The 20,277-nt window shown below is 33.3% G+C and overlaps 1 protein-coding gene and 2 pseudogenes across 2 annotated transcripts; all 3 read left to right on the top strand.

The window, feature by feature from the left end:
- The first annotated feature begins 601 nt into the window (after window positions 1-601).
- LOC145805326 (receptor-like serine/threonine-protein kinase SD1-6) lies at window positions 602-4,561 on the top strand (annotated as a pseudogene).
- Window positions 4,562-5,512: 951 nt separating this feature from the next.
- On the top strand, window positions 5,513-10,324 carry LOC145805325 (G-type lectin S-receptor-like serine/threonine-protein kinase SD1-1; annotated as a pseudogene).
- Window positions 10,325-13,242: 2,918 nt separating this feature from the next.
- LOC114311547 (uncharacterized) lies at window positions 13,243-20,277 on the top strand. Of its 2 annotated transcripts, XM_082902052.1 has the most exons (9): window positions 13,244-13,732; window positions 16,088-16,208; window positions 17,069-17,137; window positions 17,465-17,510; window positions 17,932-18,072; window positions 18,189-18,330; window positions 18,493-18,617; window positions 18,847-18,982; window positions 19,769-20,277. In XM_082902052.1, the coding sequence occupies exons 2-9, from the start codon at window positions 16,198-16,200 to the stop codon at window positions 19,861-19,863; spliced, it is 765 nt and encodes a 254-aa protein (XP_082758178.1). In that variant the 5' UTR covers window positions 13,244-13,732; window positions 16,088-16,197; the 3' UTR covers window positions 19,864-20,277. The 2 variants fall into 2 exon arrangements, with proteins under 2 accessions (XP_082758177.1, XP_082758178.1); XM_082902051.1 differs by having other exon boundaries at window positions 13,243-13,732; window positions 16,088-17,137.

Raw genomic sequence — 20,277 nt, 5'->3', positions numbered from 1 at the left:
ATTTTTACTTAATAATATCATGATTCACGAGCCTCCAGGTTGGCTGTAAAGCAATGCGATAAAAAATGAGTGACATCAAGGGCGGACCCAGGATTCGTCGATAGGGTGGGCTAATATTAAGGTAAAATTATACAATATATTTTGAGTATAACCACATAAGAAAAAAGAGAATTTAATAATATAATCTAGATTAATATCTAAATTTATGGATTAGAAACGATCTAACTAAGTTGTGCTCGACGAGTCTTTAAATATTCAAATTCATCGATTACAGAATCTAGATTAATTTTCAAAGTAAGGTCTCGTTCAAGGTAGAGAGACAAGCAATTGCCAAGAAACTATTCGCCATTGAATTGCGAATGGCAGTTTTAACATGCTTCATACCCGAAAATACTCTTTCCGTAGTCACCATAGAAATAGGAAGGGTCAACATAAGATAGGTTGATAAGGCCCCAAGTTCACATAAGCTCGTCTAACCTCATCCCGTTGATTAACTGGATATTCACAAGTTTGCAAGCGTATACCAGGATCCTGTTCAGTAACAGTTGAATCAAATTCGCTTGGTTTATTTGAGGCATGAAAGGCGGCTGCACATCAGAAAATGAGGTTTTAACAGCATTGGATGTTGTACTACTAGACTTATTTTGATTGATAGAATGAGAAAAGGGGTTTTGCCTTTTTTTTTAGTGGTGGAGGTTCCATTATTTATTACCTAATTTTTTTTTTTTTAAATTAGCCCTATTTAATATTAAACCAGAGTATATTTGCAATAATTTTAAATATTAGGGTTTTTATATATATCCTCAATAATTTTTATTTAGGCTTTCATTATTTTTATATATGTCCAAAAAATCTCCTTCAAAGTTCAAAAACTAAAAGCAATATAGAACATTGAACAAGGCAGCATCATAAAAAAACTAAGAGCAATAAAATATTTGTTGCATAAAGACAAAATTTCAAAACCATTGTTAATCAAATCCATTCTCAGTCAACGAAATAAAATAATTGGTTAATCACGCTTACAAATAATGTTACGAAAGTGGAGCTGTTGCAGATGACGAAGAGAGGGCCGCGGCCTATCTATTGGAAGATGTGAGGATTGTTTTGAAATATTTGTTCTTTAAACAAATACAAACTCATTAGGCTGCCTATCTATTTTTTGGGTAAGTATTGGGCTGCTATTGGGCTGCCTATCTAAAAAACAAACAAGAAAAACTATTGGCCCCTGCTGGGGCTGGACTGAGAAAAACAAAATTCTACAGATTTTTTAAATTTTGGGCTGGGCTGTAGCCAGTTATGCGCAGCCCTAGGTCCACCCTTGAGTGATATAATATGTCACTTTTGTGATGGACATATATATATATACATATATATAATACTTGAACATTTAATAAATTAATAAAAACTTGGGCCCTTTATTCAATACAGGTCTAAAAAACCCAAGAAGTAGATCACTCACATGAAGGAGACGCTTGGATATTTATTGCTGGGATTGCTCAAGGGTACTCTATCTACATCAAGATTCAAGATTGAGTTTTTCAAAGAGATCTCAAGCCAGCAATGTGCTACTAGATTGTGAGATGAATTCTAAAATTTCAGATTTTGGCCTAGCTAAGGATTTTGGAGTAGATCAATCATCCGCAATAACAAAAAGGGTCGTTGGAACTTAGTAAGTGGCCAACACTCTTTTTCTTGTACAAGTTAGCCAAAAAGTCACAAGATTTCCAAGTACATCTCTGGAGCTCATTTTGTACTAATTTCCAATTTCTTTGGTAATGGTATGTAGTGGTTACATGTCACCAGAATATGCAATTGGTAGCCTGTTTTCAATGAAATCTAATGTTTTTAGCTTTGGAGTCATTGCCTTGGAAATATTGAGTGCAAAAGGAATAGGTTGTTCCATCATACAAACCACGATTTTAACCTTCTTGGACATGTAAGTTCTTGAACAAAGAATGTTTTCTTGTTTTACTTTCCTATTTTTCAATGAGTTGCGCAGCTTGCACAAAACCTTTTCACATATCACAAAATAGAAACAATGGGTGAGACTGTCTCATTTTTTTCTCTTACGTGATCCTTTATGTGAAACAATTATGTGGAAGTATAAATATTCTATTTTCTAATAGTTCTTTTATCTTGATGTTCTATATTGAGCCATGTCAGGCATGGACACTTTGGATTGAAGGAAAGGCCTGTGAGCTATTAGATCCATTGGTGGAGGGTTCATTTCCAATGTCAGAGATATTGAGGTGCATACAAGTTGGTCTCTTATGTGTGCAAAAATGTCCTGAAGACAGGCCAACTATGTTATCTGTGTTCTTAATGTTGATTACCAAGGCTGTAGTGCTCCTCCAACCCAAGCAACCTGATTTTTATACAGAGAGGAAGTCTAGTGACACAACTTATTTGCTGACTCAAGGTAATTATAGCATCAATGAGATAACTATGACACAATTAGAGATTTGATAAATTTTTTGAAGAAATTTTGTGCATGCAAAAGTAAGATTGAGAGAAATCAAGATTTGAGCAATTAGAGTGTTCAAATGTATTGAACCCATTGTATTTTTAATAGATCTTGAAAGTGACTTTTCATAAATGCACATCCCTCTATATATGTTCCTAACTTTTCAATTGGCAGTTATGAAACTTCCAACCAGTTGTTAGTTCTTAGTTGAGCAGAGGTATATATTATTAAGAGATTCAGCTAGCATCATCTAATGTTCATTGTTTCCAGATAGTGGTTGGAGAAAATTTTTGCAACTCACAAGTAAAAATAAAAAGCATCAAGATAGCCATCAAAGACGAAGTGTTGGCTTAGTGGGTGAGGTTTTTCCTTACTAGGCGTGACGTCTAAGTTTGAGTTTTATTTGTTGGATGACGCACCTTCCCTATTTGTATTCTTCTCCCATCAATTGGTAAAAAACCAATTATAGTCATCAACCATGGTAGTAAAATTCGTTATAACGATGACACAACATCATCAATGCCTAATGTATTACCAATTAATAATAAAACTATACATGCCATAGTGCACCCCTACTATTTAAATATAATTACATGTCACAAGATAAATTTGTAACACTCACATACACAAATATGGCAAATGCTAACAAGTGCCCCCTAGGCATTGTTTAATGTTGGAAAGTGTGTCTTGAAAATATGTGAAAATGTTAAAAAGTGTATTGATTTCAATAGAAGTACATTGAATTTAGTAAAAAGTGTCTTGTGTTCTTTATTTTTTATTTTTTGTCTCTTACTTGTGCCCTAGGGGCACTTGTTAGCAAGACCCCTACAATGTTGTAGCTGTAACAAAGTTTGATCTTCAGTTATGAATTGGTGGGGAATTAATTGGACAATGCCTAGCTCAGTGGAACAGGTTCTGCTTTGGTGGACCAGTTATAAATGGAAGAAGATGAAAGGTAAGATTTGGAAAGCCATCTCACTTATGATTTTATGGGCAATATGGAAACATTGAAATGATTGTGTTCAATAGCATCCAACCAGACATGGAGGAACTATGTGAAGCTATTAAAACAAGAATTGCTTTGTGGATGAAATATAGTTCAGTAGGACTATTCTATTCAGTCCATTACTATCTCAAATTTGTATAAGATAAGGTATGCATTGTAACAAAGTGGAGATCTGCTGAGTGAATGCATTGGAGTTTGATTAAGGCCCTATTTGGTAGGGCTTATTTCCAGCTTATTTCAGCTTTTAGCTTAATTTAAGCTATTTTGATGTGTTTGGTTCAGCTTAACAATACAGCTTACAGCTTTTTGTAAGTCAAAAATCAACTTACTCTTTGAGTGAAGGATGAGAAGCTTAATTTATAAGTCAAAAATCAGCTTATATTCATAGCTATAAGCTATAAGCTGTTAGGCTATAAGTTATAATCACTTTCCCACAGCTCTACTAAACGGGGCCTAAGTATTGGGAGACCCTTGCTGTGGCTGCTGTTTAGTTATTGGTTTTATTGTCCTTAATTATGCAGCAGAAGGAATTGCAAATTACTAGTAATACAGAGTAGCTCTGTTTTAGCAAATGTTTACTTCTAGTTTTCAAGAGCAGATTCTGAATCTCATGGGAAAAATAGGCTGCTTCGAAGGTCTGCTACCATATGGTTATGCTTGGAAAGAAGGTGAATGTTGACGTTGGACAACAAAGGTCTTCTACCATGTGGACAAAAAAGGATGCTTGGACTATTGTATTTGCCTTTCTTCTTATGTTGTTTGGGTTGGTCGACCCACAGGTTACTTGGGCTAGTAAGTAGTGGGGCGTTACATCTAAGTTATTAGATCCAACGGTGGAGGGTTCATTTCCAATGTCAAAGGTATTAAGGTGCATACAAGTTGGTCTCCTATGCGTGCAGAAATGCCTTGAAGATAGGTTAATGATGTCATCTGTGTTCTTAATGTTGGTTAGTGACAGTGCAATTTTGCCTCAACCCAAGCAACTTGGTTTTTATACATAGAGGAGTTCCATCGAAACACATGATCAATCATTACTTAAAAGTACTCCTAGCATTAACGAAGTGACTATGACATGCCTAGCGGCTCGATAAAACATTTTCTACCTGCAACGATGGGGCCACATGCAACCTAGGTGGGTAGTTGCCTTTCTCAAGTTTTTTAAATTACAATTTTTATTATAGTTTAAACAGGTTTTTATTTTTTTTTATTTTTTTTCATTGGATATTGTATATGTATCCCTTAATTTTTTTATAGCCCCTCTTTAAAAATTAAAATCTTTATCATATATTCTCCCTCCACTCATACTATTCTCTATTTTCTTTTTTCTTTTTTCGGTTTTTTTATGGTGGGGTTGAGATGCTCTGGAATTGATTAAAATTGTGGAGTTCAGGTGCTAAAAAAATTAGTTTATTATATAATAGAGCATTCTTAGCAACTTTTAATATATTTTTCCATAATTGAAGATATATCTAATAAAGTTTAGATGAGCAAAGTTATATATTTTGATTTAGCTAGCATCATGTATGTGGATTTTTTCATAAAAATCTCTATTTCATTGTATAAGTTTGTAACATGTCATCAAAATATAAAAATAACAATTTATATTTATCATGTTATTAGATGAAATATGATTTTCCTTTACCCTTTTTTGAATTTAAAATAAAGATGATTCATCATTGGTGAAGTGGGACTAACTCATGAAAATATAATTTAATTAGAGTATAGTAAAGTTTAGGAGACCGGAAAATGGTTTCAGATTTTTATCTTGAAAAATAAATTTATGATAAATTACAAATACATTTTTTATAATTTACTTAAAATACAGATTGTCTTATATAATTTTGAAAATTATATCCCGCTCCTTCAAGTTTCTAATCGCATAACAAATAACTCATTTTATTAATAAATCATCAGGTCAATTATAATTTTTAATGATGTGAAAAACAATTCAATTAATAATTCAGATAATTTTGTTTTTGTATAGAAGAGTAGTTAAAAATTTAATTTTTTTATGTTAATTATGTTATATAAATTTTGTTGACATGGGAGTATTTATAATTTTCAAAACTACAAGGATCAATCTACATTTTAAATCAATCTCAAAAGGTGTATTTGTATTGGGAAATTGCACTAGTAGTCCCTATATTTTGGTTCTTGTGTCATTTTATTCTCATAATTTCAATTGGCTCAATTTTGACCTTAAATTTATGATTTTGTTTCAATTTAGTCTAATTGATTAGAACTCTTAGCATTTTTTATGAAAAATATACATATAAGTGACATGTGTCATATTTTTTTGAATAAAAATATAAATTTATTAAACTCAGTGAGTTAATCTGAACTAATTCAATGATTATCTTCCATCAAAAACACTAATGACATTATCAATTAGATCAAATTGACACAAAATTTAAAATTAATAGTCAAAATTGAGTCAATTAAAAATAAAATGACCAAAATAACACAAGAGACAAAATATAAAAACTACCGATATAATTTTCCCATTTGTATTTGACCCATAAATCTACCGTGTGTGTTTAAAGTTGTTGCAGCACTGAATTTTGAGTAAATCCTATCCATTAATTTCATTTTCTAAGTTTTATTTATTTATTTTTTTTTTCTGAGTTCTTAGTATCATTGTTTTGTTGATTGGAGGTGGTGACTGTACGCGTGGGCCGAAAGGTGATTCTTGTCCAAGTGTACAATTTTATGGAAAAATATTACAGCAGTGGATATTTGAAAAATTAATTATAAATTAATGAAAAATTATATAAATATTAACAATTAAATTTATATACTTTTTTCAGTATTGATACATAACTCTAATACTAGAACTCTAAATGAAGCTATAGTGAGATGAAAGAGAGAGTGGAGAGAGCAGTGTGGGCTCCAATTTTACACGAGTACTCTCCACATCATTAGAGTCACATTAGAGCTCACAATTTAAAACTCTTAAACACTATTCTTTATTTTTATGGATTTGTATTTTTTTTATTTTTCTGCATTCCACTGGGGTGTAGTTACCCCCAATTTTACCCATGTTCCTCAGTCAATTTCCATGCACTATCTTATCCAATGTAAACAAAATAATAATAGAATAAATTACTCAATTAGAAGAGAATCGCAATCCAAAATGATGAGTCCTGAAAAAAGAGTTTTCGATATTTTCTTGCTTTTGTTTATTTTCTTTGGACTTCGTAATTCCAGACACCATAACTCCAACTCGACCCATCAAAAAAATCTCTATTTCATTGTATAAGTTAACATGTCATCAAAATATAAAAATAATAGTTTATATTTAACATGTTATTAGATGATTTATGATTTTCCTTAACCCTTTTTTGAATTTAAAATAAAAATGATTCATCATTGTTGAAGTTGGACTTACTGATGAAAATATAATTTGATTACATTATAGAAAAGTTTAGGAGACTGGAAAATGGTCTCAAATTTTTATCATGAAAAATAAATTTATGATAAATTACAAATACATTTCTTATAATTTATTTAAAATACAAATTGTCTTATATAATTTTGAAAATTATATCCCGCTCCTTTAAATTTCTAATCACATAACAAATAACTCATTTTATTAATAAACCATTAGGTCAATTATAATTTTTTATGATGTCAAAAATATATTTCAATTAATAATTCAGATAATTTTGTTGTTGTATAAAGAAAACTTAGAATTACCCATCTTGGATATGGTCACCATTAGCAGGGCAACTAACAGTTTTTGTTGCACAAATTAAATTGGAGAAGGCGGTTTTGGGTCTGTTTACAAGGTAAGTTTATTCCATTTCTACACTGGCTATTTTAGCTATTTTAGTGGATAAATGAAATTCTGGATAAGGAAAAATACATTAAAAAAGAAGAAGAAGAAGAAGAAGAAGAAGAAGAAGAAGAAGAAGAAGAAGAAGAAGCTTCTGTAATCTTTGCATAATGATTAAAATAAATCTTTAAGCTGATTATCGTAGGGTGTGCTATCAACTGGAAAAGAGGTAGCTGTCAAACGTCTCTCAACTAACTCCAAACAAGGTCTTAATGAATTAAAAAATGAAGTGATTTTGATTGCCAAACTTCAACACCGTAATTTGGTTAGGCTTTTGGGATGTTGCATCCATGGAGAAGAAAGGACGTTAATTTACGAGTACATGCTCAATGGAAGCTTGGATTCTTGCATTTTTGGTTTGCCCTCTCAACCTTCCTCATCTATATCTTGCTTGTTTGGAATTCATATTTGACCAAATAGAAAATTATGCTAATTGAAAAAGTTTGCCTTGCTAAGTTGCTATAATATTATGAGCAATAGTGTATATATCACAGTTTTTTCCACCGTTCTATATCACTTGATATTCTTGCTCAATTTTTACTTAATAATATCATGATTCGCAAGCTTCCAAGTTGGCTATGAAGCAATGCGATAGGGTGGGCTAATATTAAGGGAAAACTATACAATATATTTTAAGTATAACCACATAAGAAAAAAGAGAATTTAATAATATAATCTAGATTAATATCTAAATTTATTGATTAAAAACAATCTAACTAAGTTGTGGTCGACGAGTCTTTAAAGATTCGAATTCATTGATTACAGAATCTAGATCAATTTTCAAAGTAAGGTCTCGTTCAAGGTAGAGAGACAAGCAATCGCCAAGAAACTCATCCCCCATTTAATTGTGAATGGCAGTTTTAACATGCTTCATACCCAAAAATGCTCTTTTTGTAGTCGTCGTAGAAACAGGAAGGGTCGACATAAGACAAATCAATTTGAGGACCTAGGACACTCAAGTATAGGTTGATAAGGCCCCAAGTTCACATAAGTTCGTCTAACCTCATCCTGTTGATTAACTGGATATTCACAAGTTTGCAAGCGTATACCAGGATCCCGTTCAATAACAGTTGAATCAAATTCGCTTGGTTTATTTGAGGCATGAAAAGCAGTTGCACATCAGAAAATGAGGTTTTAACAGCATTGAATGTTGTACTACTAGACTTTTATTTTAATTGATAGAATGAGAAAAGGGTTTTGCCTTTTTTTAGTAGTGGAGGTTCCATTATTTATAACCTAAAAAAAGTTAAAAAAACTAGCCGTATTTATTATTAAACTAGAGTATATTTGCAATAATTTTAAATATTAGGGTTTTTATATATATCCTCAATAATTTTTATTTAGGCTTTTATTATTTTTGTATATGTCAAAAAAAACTCCTTCAAAGTTCAAAAACAAAGAGCAATATAGAATATTGAACAAGGCAGCATCATAAAAAAACTAAGAGTAATATAATATTTGTTGCATAAAGACAAAATTTCAAAACCATTGTTAATCAAATCCATTCTCAGCCAACGAACTAAAATAATTGGTTAATTACACTTACAAAAAATGTTAGGAAAGTGGAGCTGCTGCAGATGACGGAGAGAGGGCCGCTGCCTATCTATTGGAAGATGTGAGGATTGTTTCGGAAGATTTGTTCTTTAAACAAATACAAACTTATTGGGCTGCCTATCTATTTTTTTGGGTAAGTATTGGGCTACCTATTTAAAAAACAAACAAAAAAAACTATTGGCCGTTATTAGGGGTTGGGCTAGAAGAGGTTGGGAGGCTCGGTTGGGCTAGGCTGGGGGGAAAAAAATTCTATAGATTTTTTAAATTTCGGGCTGAGCTGTAGCCAGCTATGCCCAGCCCTAGGTCCGTCCTTGAGTGACATAATATGTCACTTTTGTAATGGACATATATATATATATATATATATATAATACTTGAACATTTAATAAACTAATAAAAACCTTGGCCCCCTTATTCAATACAGGTCTAAAAAACCCAAGAAGTAGATCACTCACATGGAGACACTTGGATATTACTGCTAGGATTGCTCCAGGTTTCTCTATCTATATCGAGATTCAAGATTGAGAGTGATTCATAGAGATCTTAAAGCCAACAATGTGCTACTTGACTGTGAGATGAATTCTAAAATTTCAGATTTTGGCCTAGCTAAGGCTTGTGGAGTATATCAATCATCCTCAATAACAAAAAGGGTCATTGGAACTTAGTAAGTGGCCAACACTCTTTTTCTTGTACAAGCTTAGCCAAAAAGTCACCAGATTTTCAAGTACATCTCTTGAGCTCATCTTGTACTAATTTCCAATTTCTTCGGTAATGGTATGCAGTGGTTACATGTCACCAGAATATGCAATTGATGGCCTGTTTTCAATGAAATCTAATGTTTTTAGCTTCGGAGTCATTGTCTTGGAAATATTGAGTGCAAAAGGAATAGGCTGTTCCATCATACAAGCCGCGATTTTAACCTTCTTGGACATGTAAGTTCTTAAACAAAGAATGTTTTCTTGTTTTACTTTCCTATTTTTCAATGAGTTGTGCAGCTTGCACAAAACCTTTTCACAGATCACAAAATAGAAACAATGGGTGAGACTGTCTCATTTTTTTCTCTTACGTGATCCTTTATGTGAAACAATTATGTGGAAGTATAAATATTCTATTTTCTAATAGTTCTTTTATCTTGATGTTCTATATTGAGCCATGTCAGGCATAGACACTTTGGATTGAAGGAAAGGCCTATGAGCTATTAGATCCATTGGTGGAGGGTTCATTTCCAATGTCAGAGATATTGAGGTGCATACAAGTTGGTCTCTTATGTGTGCAAAAATGTCCTGAAGACAGGCCAACTATGTTATCTGTGTTCTTAATGTTGATTACCAAGGCTGTAGTGCTCCCCCAACCCAAGCAACCTGATTTTTATACAGAGAGGAAGTCTAGTGACACAACTTATCTGCTGACTCAAGGTAATTATAGCATCAATGAGATGACTATGACACAATTAGAGATTCGATAATTTTTTTGAAGAAATTTTGTGCATGCAAAAGTAAGATTGAGAGAAATCAAGATTTGAGCAATTAGAGTGTTCAAATGTATTGAACCCATTGCATTTTTAATAGATCTTGAAAGTGACTTTTCATAAATGCACATCCCTCTATATATGTTCCTAACTTTTCAATTGGCAGTTATGAAACTTCCAACCAGTTGTTAGTTCTTAGTTGAGTAGAGGTATATATTATTAAGAGATTCAGCTAGCATCATCTAATGTTCATTGTTTCCAGATAATGGTTGGAGAAAATTTTTGCAACTCACAAGTAAAAATAAAAAGCATCAAGATAGCCATCAAAGACGAAGTGTTGGCTTAGTGGGTGAGGTTTTTCCTTACTAGGCGTGACGTCTGAGTTTGAGTTTTATTTGTTGGATGACGCAACTTCCCTATTTGTATTCCTCTCCCATCAATTGGTGAAAAAACAATTATAGTCATCAACCATGCAAGTAAAATTCGTTATAACGATAACACAATGTCATCATTGCCCAATGTATTACCAATTAATAATAAAACTATACATGCCATAGTGCACCCCTACTATTTAAATATAATTACATGTTACAAGTTAATTTTGTAACACTCACATATACGATATGGCAAATGCTAACAAGTGCCCCCTAGGCATTGTTTAATGTTGGAAAGTGTGTTTTGAAAATATGTGAAAATGTTAAAGGGTTGTGCTACATGCACCAATTAGTGTACACACTAGTGTACCAATTAGAGGTTTTGCATATTTGTAACTTGTATAATAAATAGGGTCATTAATGATATCATAACACTAATTGGTACACTAGTGTGTACACTAATTACCAATGTACTCGTGTAGTGGTCTTCAACAATGATTTATATATATATATATACACCAAATGAGAGGATTCTTTTATGTCCACATAATGTACTAAATGGTGTTATTTGAGGTGTGGCGTGGCAGCGGCAGTGGCAGCACATCGAGGGTGGAATGGGTAGGGCGGGGAGGGGTGGCGACGTCCTCCTCCTCTTCTCTCCTTCTCTTAGCCTTTCTCTCTCTCTCTCTCTCTCTCTCTCTCTCTCTCTCTCTAGGAGTGAAACCCAAAATTTTCAATTTTCAATTTTTTTTTTCAATTTACTCATGAAAACGATGTCATTTTAGTGAATTTAAATCTCTGCCCTTGGTTGGTGAGTGGGCCATGTGTTAGCTGCCTCTCCTTCACTGTAGGAGATCATTGTAGGGTATTACTCTAGAGAATCCTACCGCTTAAAAGGTTTTGTAAAGACTCAATAAATAAACCAACATGTCTAAAGTCTTAAAAAAATAAAAAATAAATAAAAAAGAAGCTAATCTAAATATGTATTAAAAAGGGTTTATGTTATTTGGTTCAATATTTAATATTTTTTTTGTGATAAGGACAAGCGTTGTAAAAATTGCCGGCACCAAAAAAATTGTCAAAAAGTTGCCAACTGCGGATGGTGGTGAGGTGAATAGATAGGTGACTAGATATGTGGCATTTGAATAAATAGATGAGAAAATTCTCCGATATGTAATGCACACCGTATGCTCTACACAAAATTACATAAGTTTGTATGAATTTACATACGTGATCTTACAAAAATGCGTAATTTGAATACAAATTCGCATAATCACGTAAGTTTTGACAAATTTATGAGAATTTGTATTTAACTTACACATTTTTGTGAGATACTTACGTAAGTTTGAAAAAACTTACGTAATTTTGTATACGATTGCATATAGTATATATTGCACACTGGAGCATTGGTAAGATAGATGACATTTATATATATAAGTAAATTTTAGACAAATAAGTATCTTTTTGGATAGTAAATTTTATATTTGCATAATCTCAATTTTTTTTTTTTAAACTCTCTCCCAAAAAAATTTCACTATGGAGATGTGATAATTAACAAGTTGAAATGAATAGACTGGTCACATTTACATAGTGGATTTATCATCTTATTTCCATACTCTGATTAATGGACCCCCAAAATCATAAATGAACCGGTCCTTAAAGTGATCAAAAAAGACTATTCTACATCAGCATTGCAAAACAATTTCAAAAAAAAAAAAAAAATGAAGCATTGCAAAAGAGACTTGATCCATGTGCAACTATTCATCTTATTTATTTATAATTTTATTATTTTACTGGACAAATTAATCCTACGATTAATTTATAATTTTATTATTGATTAGTATTATTTTATCAAAGGGCAATTCAAGGAGTCCATGCATTCAATCACTTTCAATTTTAAGTCAATAAACCCAATTTTTGTCCATGAATGGATGCTAAGTCAATTCCATTGACTATATAAACCCAACAATAATATAATAACATCCAATAACCCATCCTCAAAAAATAAAAAATTGGCAATATGGGCATTTTACAAGAACATTTTATTATCCCTCAATCACAAAGAAATTTCTAACCAAAACCATGAAACCTGATCTGTCCTCTAGTGTGGTTTGGACTCCTTCGGCTATTGGAAGCGTCAAAGCCAACTGCGATGTTGCTTTCGAACCTGGATCTCATAAAGCTGCTATTGCTGTGCTTTTTCGAGATTGCAATATTGGAAATTTGGTTGAAGGAGGTGTTCAAAAAGTTGAAATTCATTCTGCCATGCAAGGGGAAGCTTTGGCTATTAGAAAGGCTTGTCTCATGGCCCAAGCTCTAAATTTGTCTCAGGTCGAAATCGTAAGCGACACTACAGGAAAAAAGGGTTATGGTGGCGTTTTTGTAACGACGTTTTCTTAAACGTCACTGTTATTAACATTTAACGGCGTTTTATAAACGCCGCATATTCTATTACACAAAACGGCACCGTTTTATAATAGGAAACGCCTCCAAATGCGGTAGCCGCACGTGCCTCGTTTTGTGAAACTTTATTTTGAATCGGAACCCTCTGTAAGCATATTACAGCATATTACACAAAACGAAGATTCAGATCGATCTCTCTCAACATTCAGATCGAAGCGTATTCTTACAAACCATCTTCAAAATGGTTAGTTCTATAAATTCAGATCGAAGATTGAAGCCACACATCTCTCAACATTTTGAAGATTGAAGCCACACATCTCTCTCTCTCAGTGATTTCGAAGACTCAGATCGAAGCGATTTCGAGCTCCATCGAAGATTCAGATCGAAGCGATTTTGAGCTCCATCAAAGATTCAGATCAAAGCGATTTCGAATCTCCATCGAAGATTCAGATCGAAGCTACACCGAAGCGATTTTGAAGCTGAACCGGCGAGGTAGCGAGCTCCACCATCTCATTTACAGAGATTCAGTGATTTCCAGAAGCTCAGATCTGAACTCTGACCCCTCGATTACTCGTATTTCAAGCTCCGATGGCGGCGAATAGTCTACTTTGTTTCTGAACTTTAATCGGTACTCTCTCTCTCTCTCTTCTCGGTTTGTTCATGTCGACAAATTGTCCTTTCGTTTGACTGCATTTTTACATGCTATTAGTTTGGCTGTAGTTTCTCTCTAGCTCGAAACGGTGTTTGATTTGGATGTCTCGTGGAGTTGAATATGTACATTTTGAGTTTTTGATCACATTAGTTCTATAAATTCCATCCCCATTGCATTCAATCATTGGGGAATTTATCTCTTCTTTCCATGCTTTATGATTTTCCACACATTCAGGTCGAGTCATATATAAGAGTACAATAGCACTGTCTTGGTTTGTCAGGCTTACCATTGTAGTGCTGCATCAGTAAGATTTAGATATAGATACTGCTAAACAACCATCCCAATAAATTCAACAAATATTGTAGAGGCATTTAGAGAGGGGGGTAGCTGGGAAGCGACTGTTGGAGGTGGAGAAGTGGCAGGGAGAGGCTTATGGAAAGGAGGCTGCCAGAGGACGGACATGGTAGGGGTGGAGGTCTAAGAAAGAAGGGTAAGATTGGGATTATGGTGGGTGTTCTCGGAAAAAATGAATTATATTTCAATTAGACAGTGAAAATTTTTATGATAGTACAAGTTTTTTGTGAGCATCACACTTGTACAAAAATATATTTCACTTTTAATGTATTTGTTTTAAACTAATGTTACTGTCCTAGATTTGTCAATCATAAAAATTGTGAAAAAAATGAGTGGTGTAAATGAGAGTTGTTGTGCTATGGGTCACACCTAAAATAAATTTCTTCCACATAATTTAAATTCTTGATAAATTTCAAAATTTATAATATTATTATTTTAAAAACTATTACATACATTCGTAATTTTTTTCTAAAAGAAAATCATTTTGGCAGAGGTTGGTATGTAATGTATGTAGAAATAGTAAACACAAAAGCTATTGCTGAGCTTTGAAACTGGCATGCAAGTTGCTCATCTGACCTGCTGTGTTTAATACAGGGGCTGCTCTTAAATACAAAATCTATTACTCAACTTTTGTCTTATTTCAAGTATTCGAAAGTTTCTTAGAAGGAAAAAATATATTTATTTATTGTATTATTTTAATCTTTATAATTTTATTCATATTAATTTTGATTTTAATTTTTATCTTGTGTCAATATAATTCAACTGATCAAAAAGTTAAACAGAAAATCAAAACAAAATAGAAACCACATCTGCTTTTTTACAATGCAACAATGTTCAAATCCACTGTCGATTTCATACCAAAGGACATCTTTTATTTGATTTGATGTGGAAGATTGTAAAACATGAACTTGATTTGACATTGTTTGGAAGCCTGCACTTTTTTTTTGTTTGATCACATGACGGAATGAGACTTGACTTCGTATTTTGGGCCTAGAGAAACAGCCCATTTTTAGGCTTCATCAATTCGGTAGCTCTGGGCTTTGCCGAATACAAAGTACACTACATTAAAGGTATTCAAATTTTAAGGAGTATTTGTATTTTACAACATCCTAAACTCTAATTCCTAAATTATCAGATAGATCCAGAATACCCTGTGTTGTGTCCTTGTCCATGATGATTTATCTATTATTGATCTTGTTTTTTGAACTATATAACCTTATTATTCAGCGAGTACATAATCAACAAATGTTTATGAAAAATTTAAGAATTACTTTGTATATGAAGCTGAGTTATTTGAAGTAAAGTGATATTTTTTGTTTTTTTATTTTTTTGTTTTTTATTTTTATTTTTTTGAGAGGGGGAGGGGGTGGTTGCGGTGTTTAAAAGGTACTAAATTTCCAAAGTTGCTTTCATCATGCCCTCGTTGAAGACTTAGAAATTCTAAATTAGAATTTTTGAAAAAACTCACAAATTTGGAATTGCAATTGACCAGGCACTAGTGACTTTTAGCCCGCTTCCTAATTTCTGAACATCAGGTGACACTGTTGTCTAACAGTATGATTTTGATTTTTCACCATTTTATTTGAATGAACAAAACAAGAAAAAGGATTCATTCATTCAAGTATTTCTTAAACAAGAAAAAGGATTCATTCATTCAAGTATTTCTTAAACAAGAAAAACCATTTTATTTTATTCCTGTAAATCCGCAAAACTTACTGAACTTTGTTGACGTATCACACAATAAATCTCAGCATTCATTCATTCAAGTATTTCTTAAATTGTACCGAGTCATGAACATGGCCCAATGGCCCATGGATTGTTGAATCTGTTTAATTTATCCCAGATTAAATAAAATTGCCAAACTGTTGCCAATACTTGAATTCTTTTACTTTGGTTAATATCATCATGTTGCATGATCATTTATTATTATTGTCCCAAATTTCTTTTTTTCATTTTAATGACAAAAGAGTATGGTAGGCATTGGATCATGTCATTGCGGAAGCCAGGCAACACAGAGTTCGGCTGCTACTTAGCTTAGTTAATAACTTGCAGGCATATGGTGGGAAGACTCAATATGTCAAGTGGGCATGGGAAGAAGGTATAGGTTTGAACTCTTTGAATGATTCATTCTTCTTTGATCCATCAATTCGGCATTATTTCAAGAATCATGTCAAGGTAATATTGTGTCTATCTCTTCAGTTTGTTTGGAATCCTTTTTCCCCCTCTTCTTCAATAAGAAGCTTTTGGATGTTGCTTTTGAGTTCTCATGATTTTATCTTGATCAATAGCTCCTAAAACTGTTTTTATAGCACTTCAATGAGAATTTTGAGTCTCTTTTTAAAAATTGAAGGAAATAATAATTTGTTTTTCATGCATCAAAAAGTCGACAATTATGGGAGTGTTAAATGTCTTTTCTCATTTAGACACTCTAATTCATGGTCCAAATTCTCATAACAACAACAGACAAACCTGTGTGAGTGCAAAGAAGATCCTAGAGTAGCAGGTGGTTGCACATATTTGGGGTTTTACCTCAGGTCTCATCGAAGATTGGTGTCGGGGTTCCTCGTCATCAAAAAAGAAGTTCCAAGAGATTAAAGAAGATAAAAGGAAAATTTAGGGATGTTAATACTGCACCTGATTTTGAACTTTCCTAAATCAGATCACTCCATTCCTATCTGGCTTTCAGAATTTGGACAGCTTAGCTACTTGACTTGTCTCAGAAAATACTCACACTCAACACATTGACATAAACAGTTTTCTATGCCTACGTAGTTTTTGAGTGCTTAAGTAGGGAGTTTTTCTCCATTTTTTGAAGCCTAAGAAAAACATGTAGGCTAATTTAAATGCTTTCAAGACATTATGGAGTTGGGTCAAATGATATGTCTTTTGTAGGCTAATTTAAATGCTTTCAAGACATTATGTAGCAACATATCAGATAATAACTGAACATTCTTGCAGGCTTGCCGCAATTCAAGGTGTACTGCCTTCTCAAAAGGATCACTTGAAAGAATTGTGTTTGCGGAGACGGTAAAAATCTAATTTATCCTACCAAAAACGTAACTTCTCATGTGGAAATAGGGCCTATTTGGTAATGTCTTTTGTTTTTCTGTTTTTTGTTTTAAAAAATTTTGAAAAATGGAAACAACAATTGGCGTTTTTCTTCAGGTGACTGATGGATGTAGTTGATGGAAAATTGGCTTTTGTGGGGTTTTTTTTTCTTTCTATGGTTGTCGCTAGATTGCCATGTGTACAGGACTCACTTTGTAATTTACATTGTATTTAGCTTCATTACTGAACTTTCTGGTTTCCCAATGTCTTCAGAATTTTATACTTCACATCTGTTTCATTTTTCAGGGCAATTTTTTACTACATTATTGAGGGCATTAATGAAGTTTTGAAGGTGATTCACCCTTTCCATTCCTTAAAAAATTTATAGACATTTGATTTTTTTTTTTTTTGGGAGAGGGGGTCTTGATTCATGTTTCTTCGCCTACATTGCCTTGGGGGATTTTTAGTTTGCTTTCCAAAAACACAAGCATTAGTTTACTTCCCAATAAATAAATAAATATAGGAAATTTGTTATCTTGATATCTAAAAAAGCATTGTGTTCCGTATGTTATTCAATTGATTGTAAAGCATTGCCAGCTTGTTCCTGCTCAATTCTGATCAACTAGGAAATTGAAATTAAACTTCATACTGCTGGATAATAAGCTTAAGGAACCTATCTTGGATGAAATTTTATGCATTAGTGAGGCATTATGAGCTGAATTTTACAACACATGATACTTCTTTGGTTTTATTGTGTATATCTCTGAATGCAGGCCTATAGAACAAGTCAGGAGCCTAGTGTTCTTAAGCTTAAGGAACCTACCTTGGATGAAATTACCCATGCATTAGTGGGGCGTTATAATCTGAATTTTACAAGACAAGATATATCTTCTCTCTGGTTTTTGTGCAAACAGGTGATTGTTTCTTTCCTTTCCTTTCTTCTCTTTCATTTTCTTTCTCTGAGAATTCTAAACAGTCTATCTGATTGCAATTCCTTTGTAATAGTTCATTCAAATTTTCAATTTGGCAGGAAGCATCCTTATTGAATATAACTGATCAAGCGTGTGCTCTGTTCACTCCATCTGAGGTATTCAACATCCCTCTCCTTAGTGTTGCGGCTTCGTTTGTAGCTGAAGATATCTCCAAAAATGCAAGCAAGGGATCAACTTCAGGTAAAATTAGAATAGGTGCAACAAGGACTTCAATCTCTTGAGCATGAAATACATTACACAAAAATAAGATTTTTTTTTTCTTCCATTTGTTCATTTTGAGAATTTGATGTAAAATGACGATTGTGACAGAAATTAACAACAGTAAACTCCTTGATGAAACAGATGAAAGAACGGCACTACCCTCAGTCCCTACTGCCTTACTTTTAGCGCTTGGAATTGGTTTATGCGAAGCTTTAGCTATGTATTTGGGAGCTGGACTGTTTCTCAACATGATGGGCATATCAACAGTGAGTAGAACATGTTAGTTTATATGAGTAATGAACATATATCCATAACTAACTCTTTATGTTAACTGATCACATTTTAGACTCAAACTTTGATACTATTACTGCACTCCTGGGAGAGATCTGTTTTTCCCATTATGCTTGTTTCAGAAATCTCACCATTCAAATTTTCATATGCATCATTTTCTAGCTACAGGGAACCAAAATTTCCTAAAGTTGATTTTCTTAACAGGCTTCACCCATGCACATTCCAGCACAACAATTTCTTGAACTTAGAGCTATTGGTGCTCCTGCAGTTGTTCTTTCACTGGCCATTCAAGGCATCTTCCGTGGGTTCAAGGACACAAAGACCCCCGTCTTACGGCTAGGTAAGTATTTGGTATATTGTCTGAATCTGCGATGGAGAAAAGAAATAAAGATCATATAATTATGTATCATGATTAATTACCCTGTAAGTAAAATTTTCATATGCATCATTTTCTAGCTAAAAACAAGGGTATCTATTTCTGATTAATTACCCTGTAAGTACTGGGGATTACTTTTTCCCCATCTACAGTTATTCCTTCAATGACAGTTCAAGCTGCTGAACACTGTAGGATCTGATGTTGTCCCATACTCCATGCGGCAGAACAATCCTTTTGCATTTGTTTTAGTAAATAAAAAATTGGAGTGTTTACGATTTTTATTCTTGATAAGGTCATACACTTATAGTCTAATGTTTTGGAGTTTCTTATTCAATGTACTCTGAAACTCTGCTACAATTTCATTTACTAATAGCATTAAATGCCTTGATCTATGAAAATAGTCATAATTTGGCAAGCAGGATAACCTGTTTTATTCTCCTCTTCGTGAAGCTCATGTTGTCATCTTTACTTCTCTTAAAATTTTCTACTGCATCATTTATTATTTTCCTTCATGTTAAATTCAATTGCATCAGCAATGATATGTGCATAAAAGTTTACGCACACAGTATCCACCAATGTCTCACAAAATGTACAAATCGCTGCATTTTGTGCACACAAACTTTCTGTGCGTGTAGGGTTTTGCATTTTTATACATGTCAAATGATGAAGTTTCATTTTGTCATGAGAACAATGGTGTTGGTGTTCTTGTTGCAATGACAGATATTCACAAGGCTAATTCTATTCTCTCAGGTTGGAGGACACGAAAACTATGGAATCAGAGACGAATTCCATTGACAGGGCTGTTGCTAACCTCATGTTCAGTAAGGTGGATTCGGGTGGAATAGATCTCCTCGCTGCAGTGTCATCCAAAGAGGAAGCTAAGGGAACAACCAAGCAGTGCACTACAGCTTGAATCAGCCACAACAACCTCATTGGCATCACCACACAAGAAGTTCAACCGGTGATGCCGAAGTTCCAATCTTCGGTTAAATGAAGCCACACTTGTTGCTGCAGCAAATAGATCCATGCAAATTTCTCAAGCACTGTATTGTAAGCGCTATGTAGTCGGTACATGCTGTCTCAACTCAACAGAGATGCACATTTCAGATTTCATGGAGTACGTGGACCTCTTTAAATGTGTATGTATATATATATATCAAAGTGGTTTGTATTTGTTAACAGGATGTGAATTCTTGATCCATCCACTCAATTTTGGTTAGCACCTAAATGAGTTATATGTTTCTAATATATTTTGTGTC

The sequence above is a fragment of the Camellia sinensis genome, chromosome 13 (assembly GCF_055761805.1).
Source record: "Camellia sinensis isolate YWXY chromosome 13, ASM5576180v1, whole genome shotgun sequence".
Classification (NCBI taxonomy): domain Eukaryota; kingdom Viridiplantae; phylum Streptophyta; class Magnoliopsida; order Ericales; family Theaceae; genus Camellia; species Camellia sinensis.
Note: the sequence above shows the minus strand (reverse complement) of the source record. Positions and strands in the feature narration are given on the sequence as shown.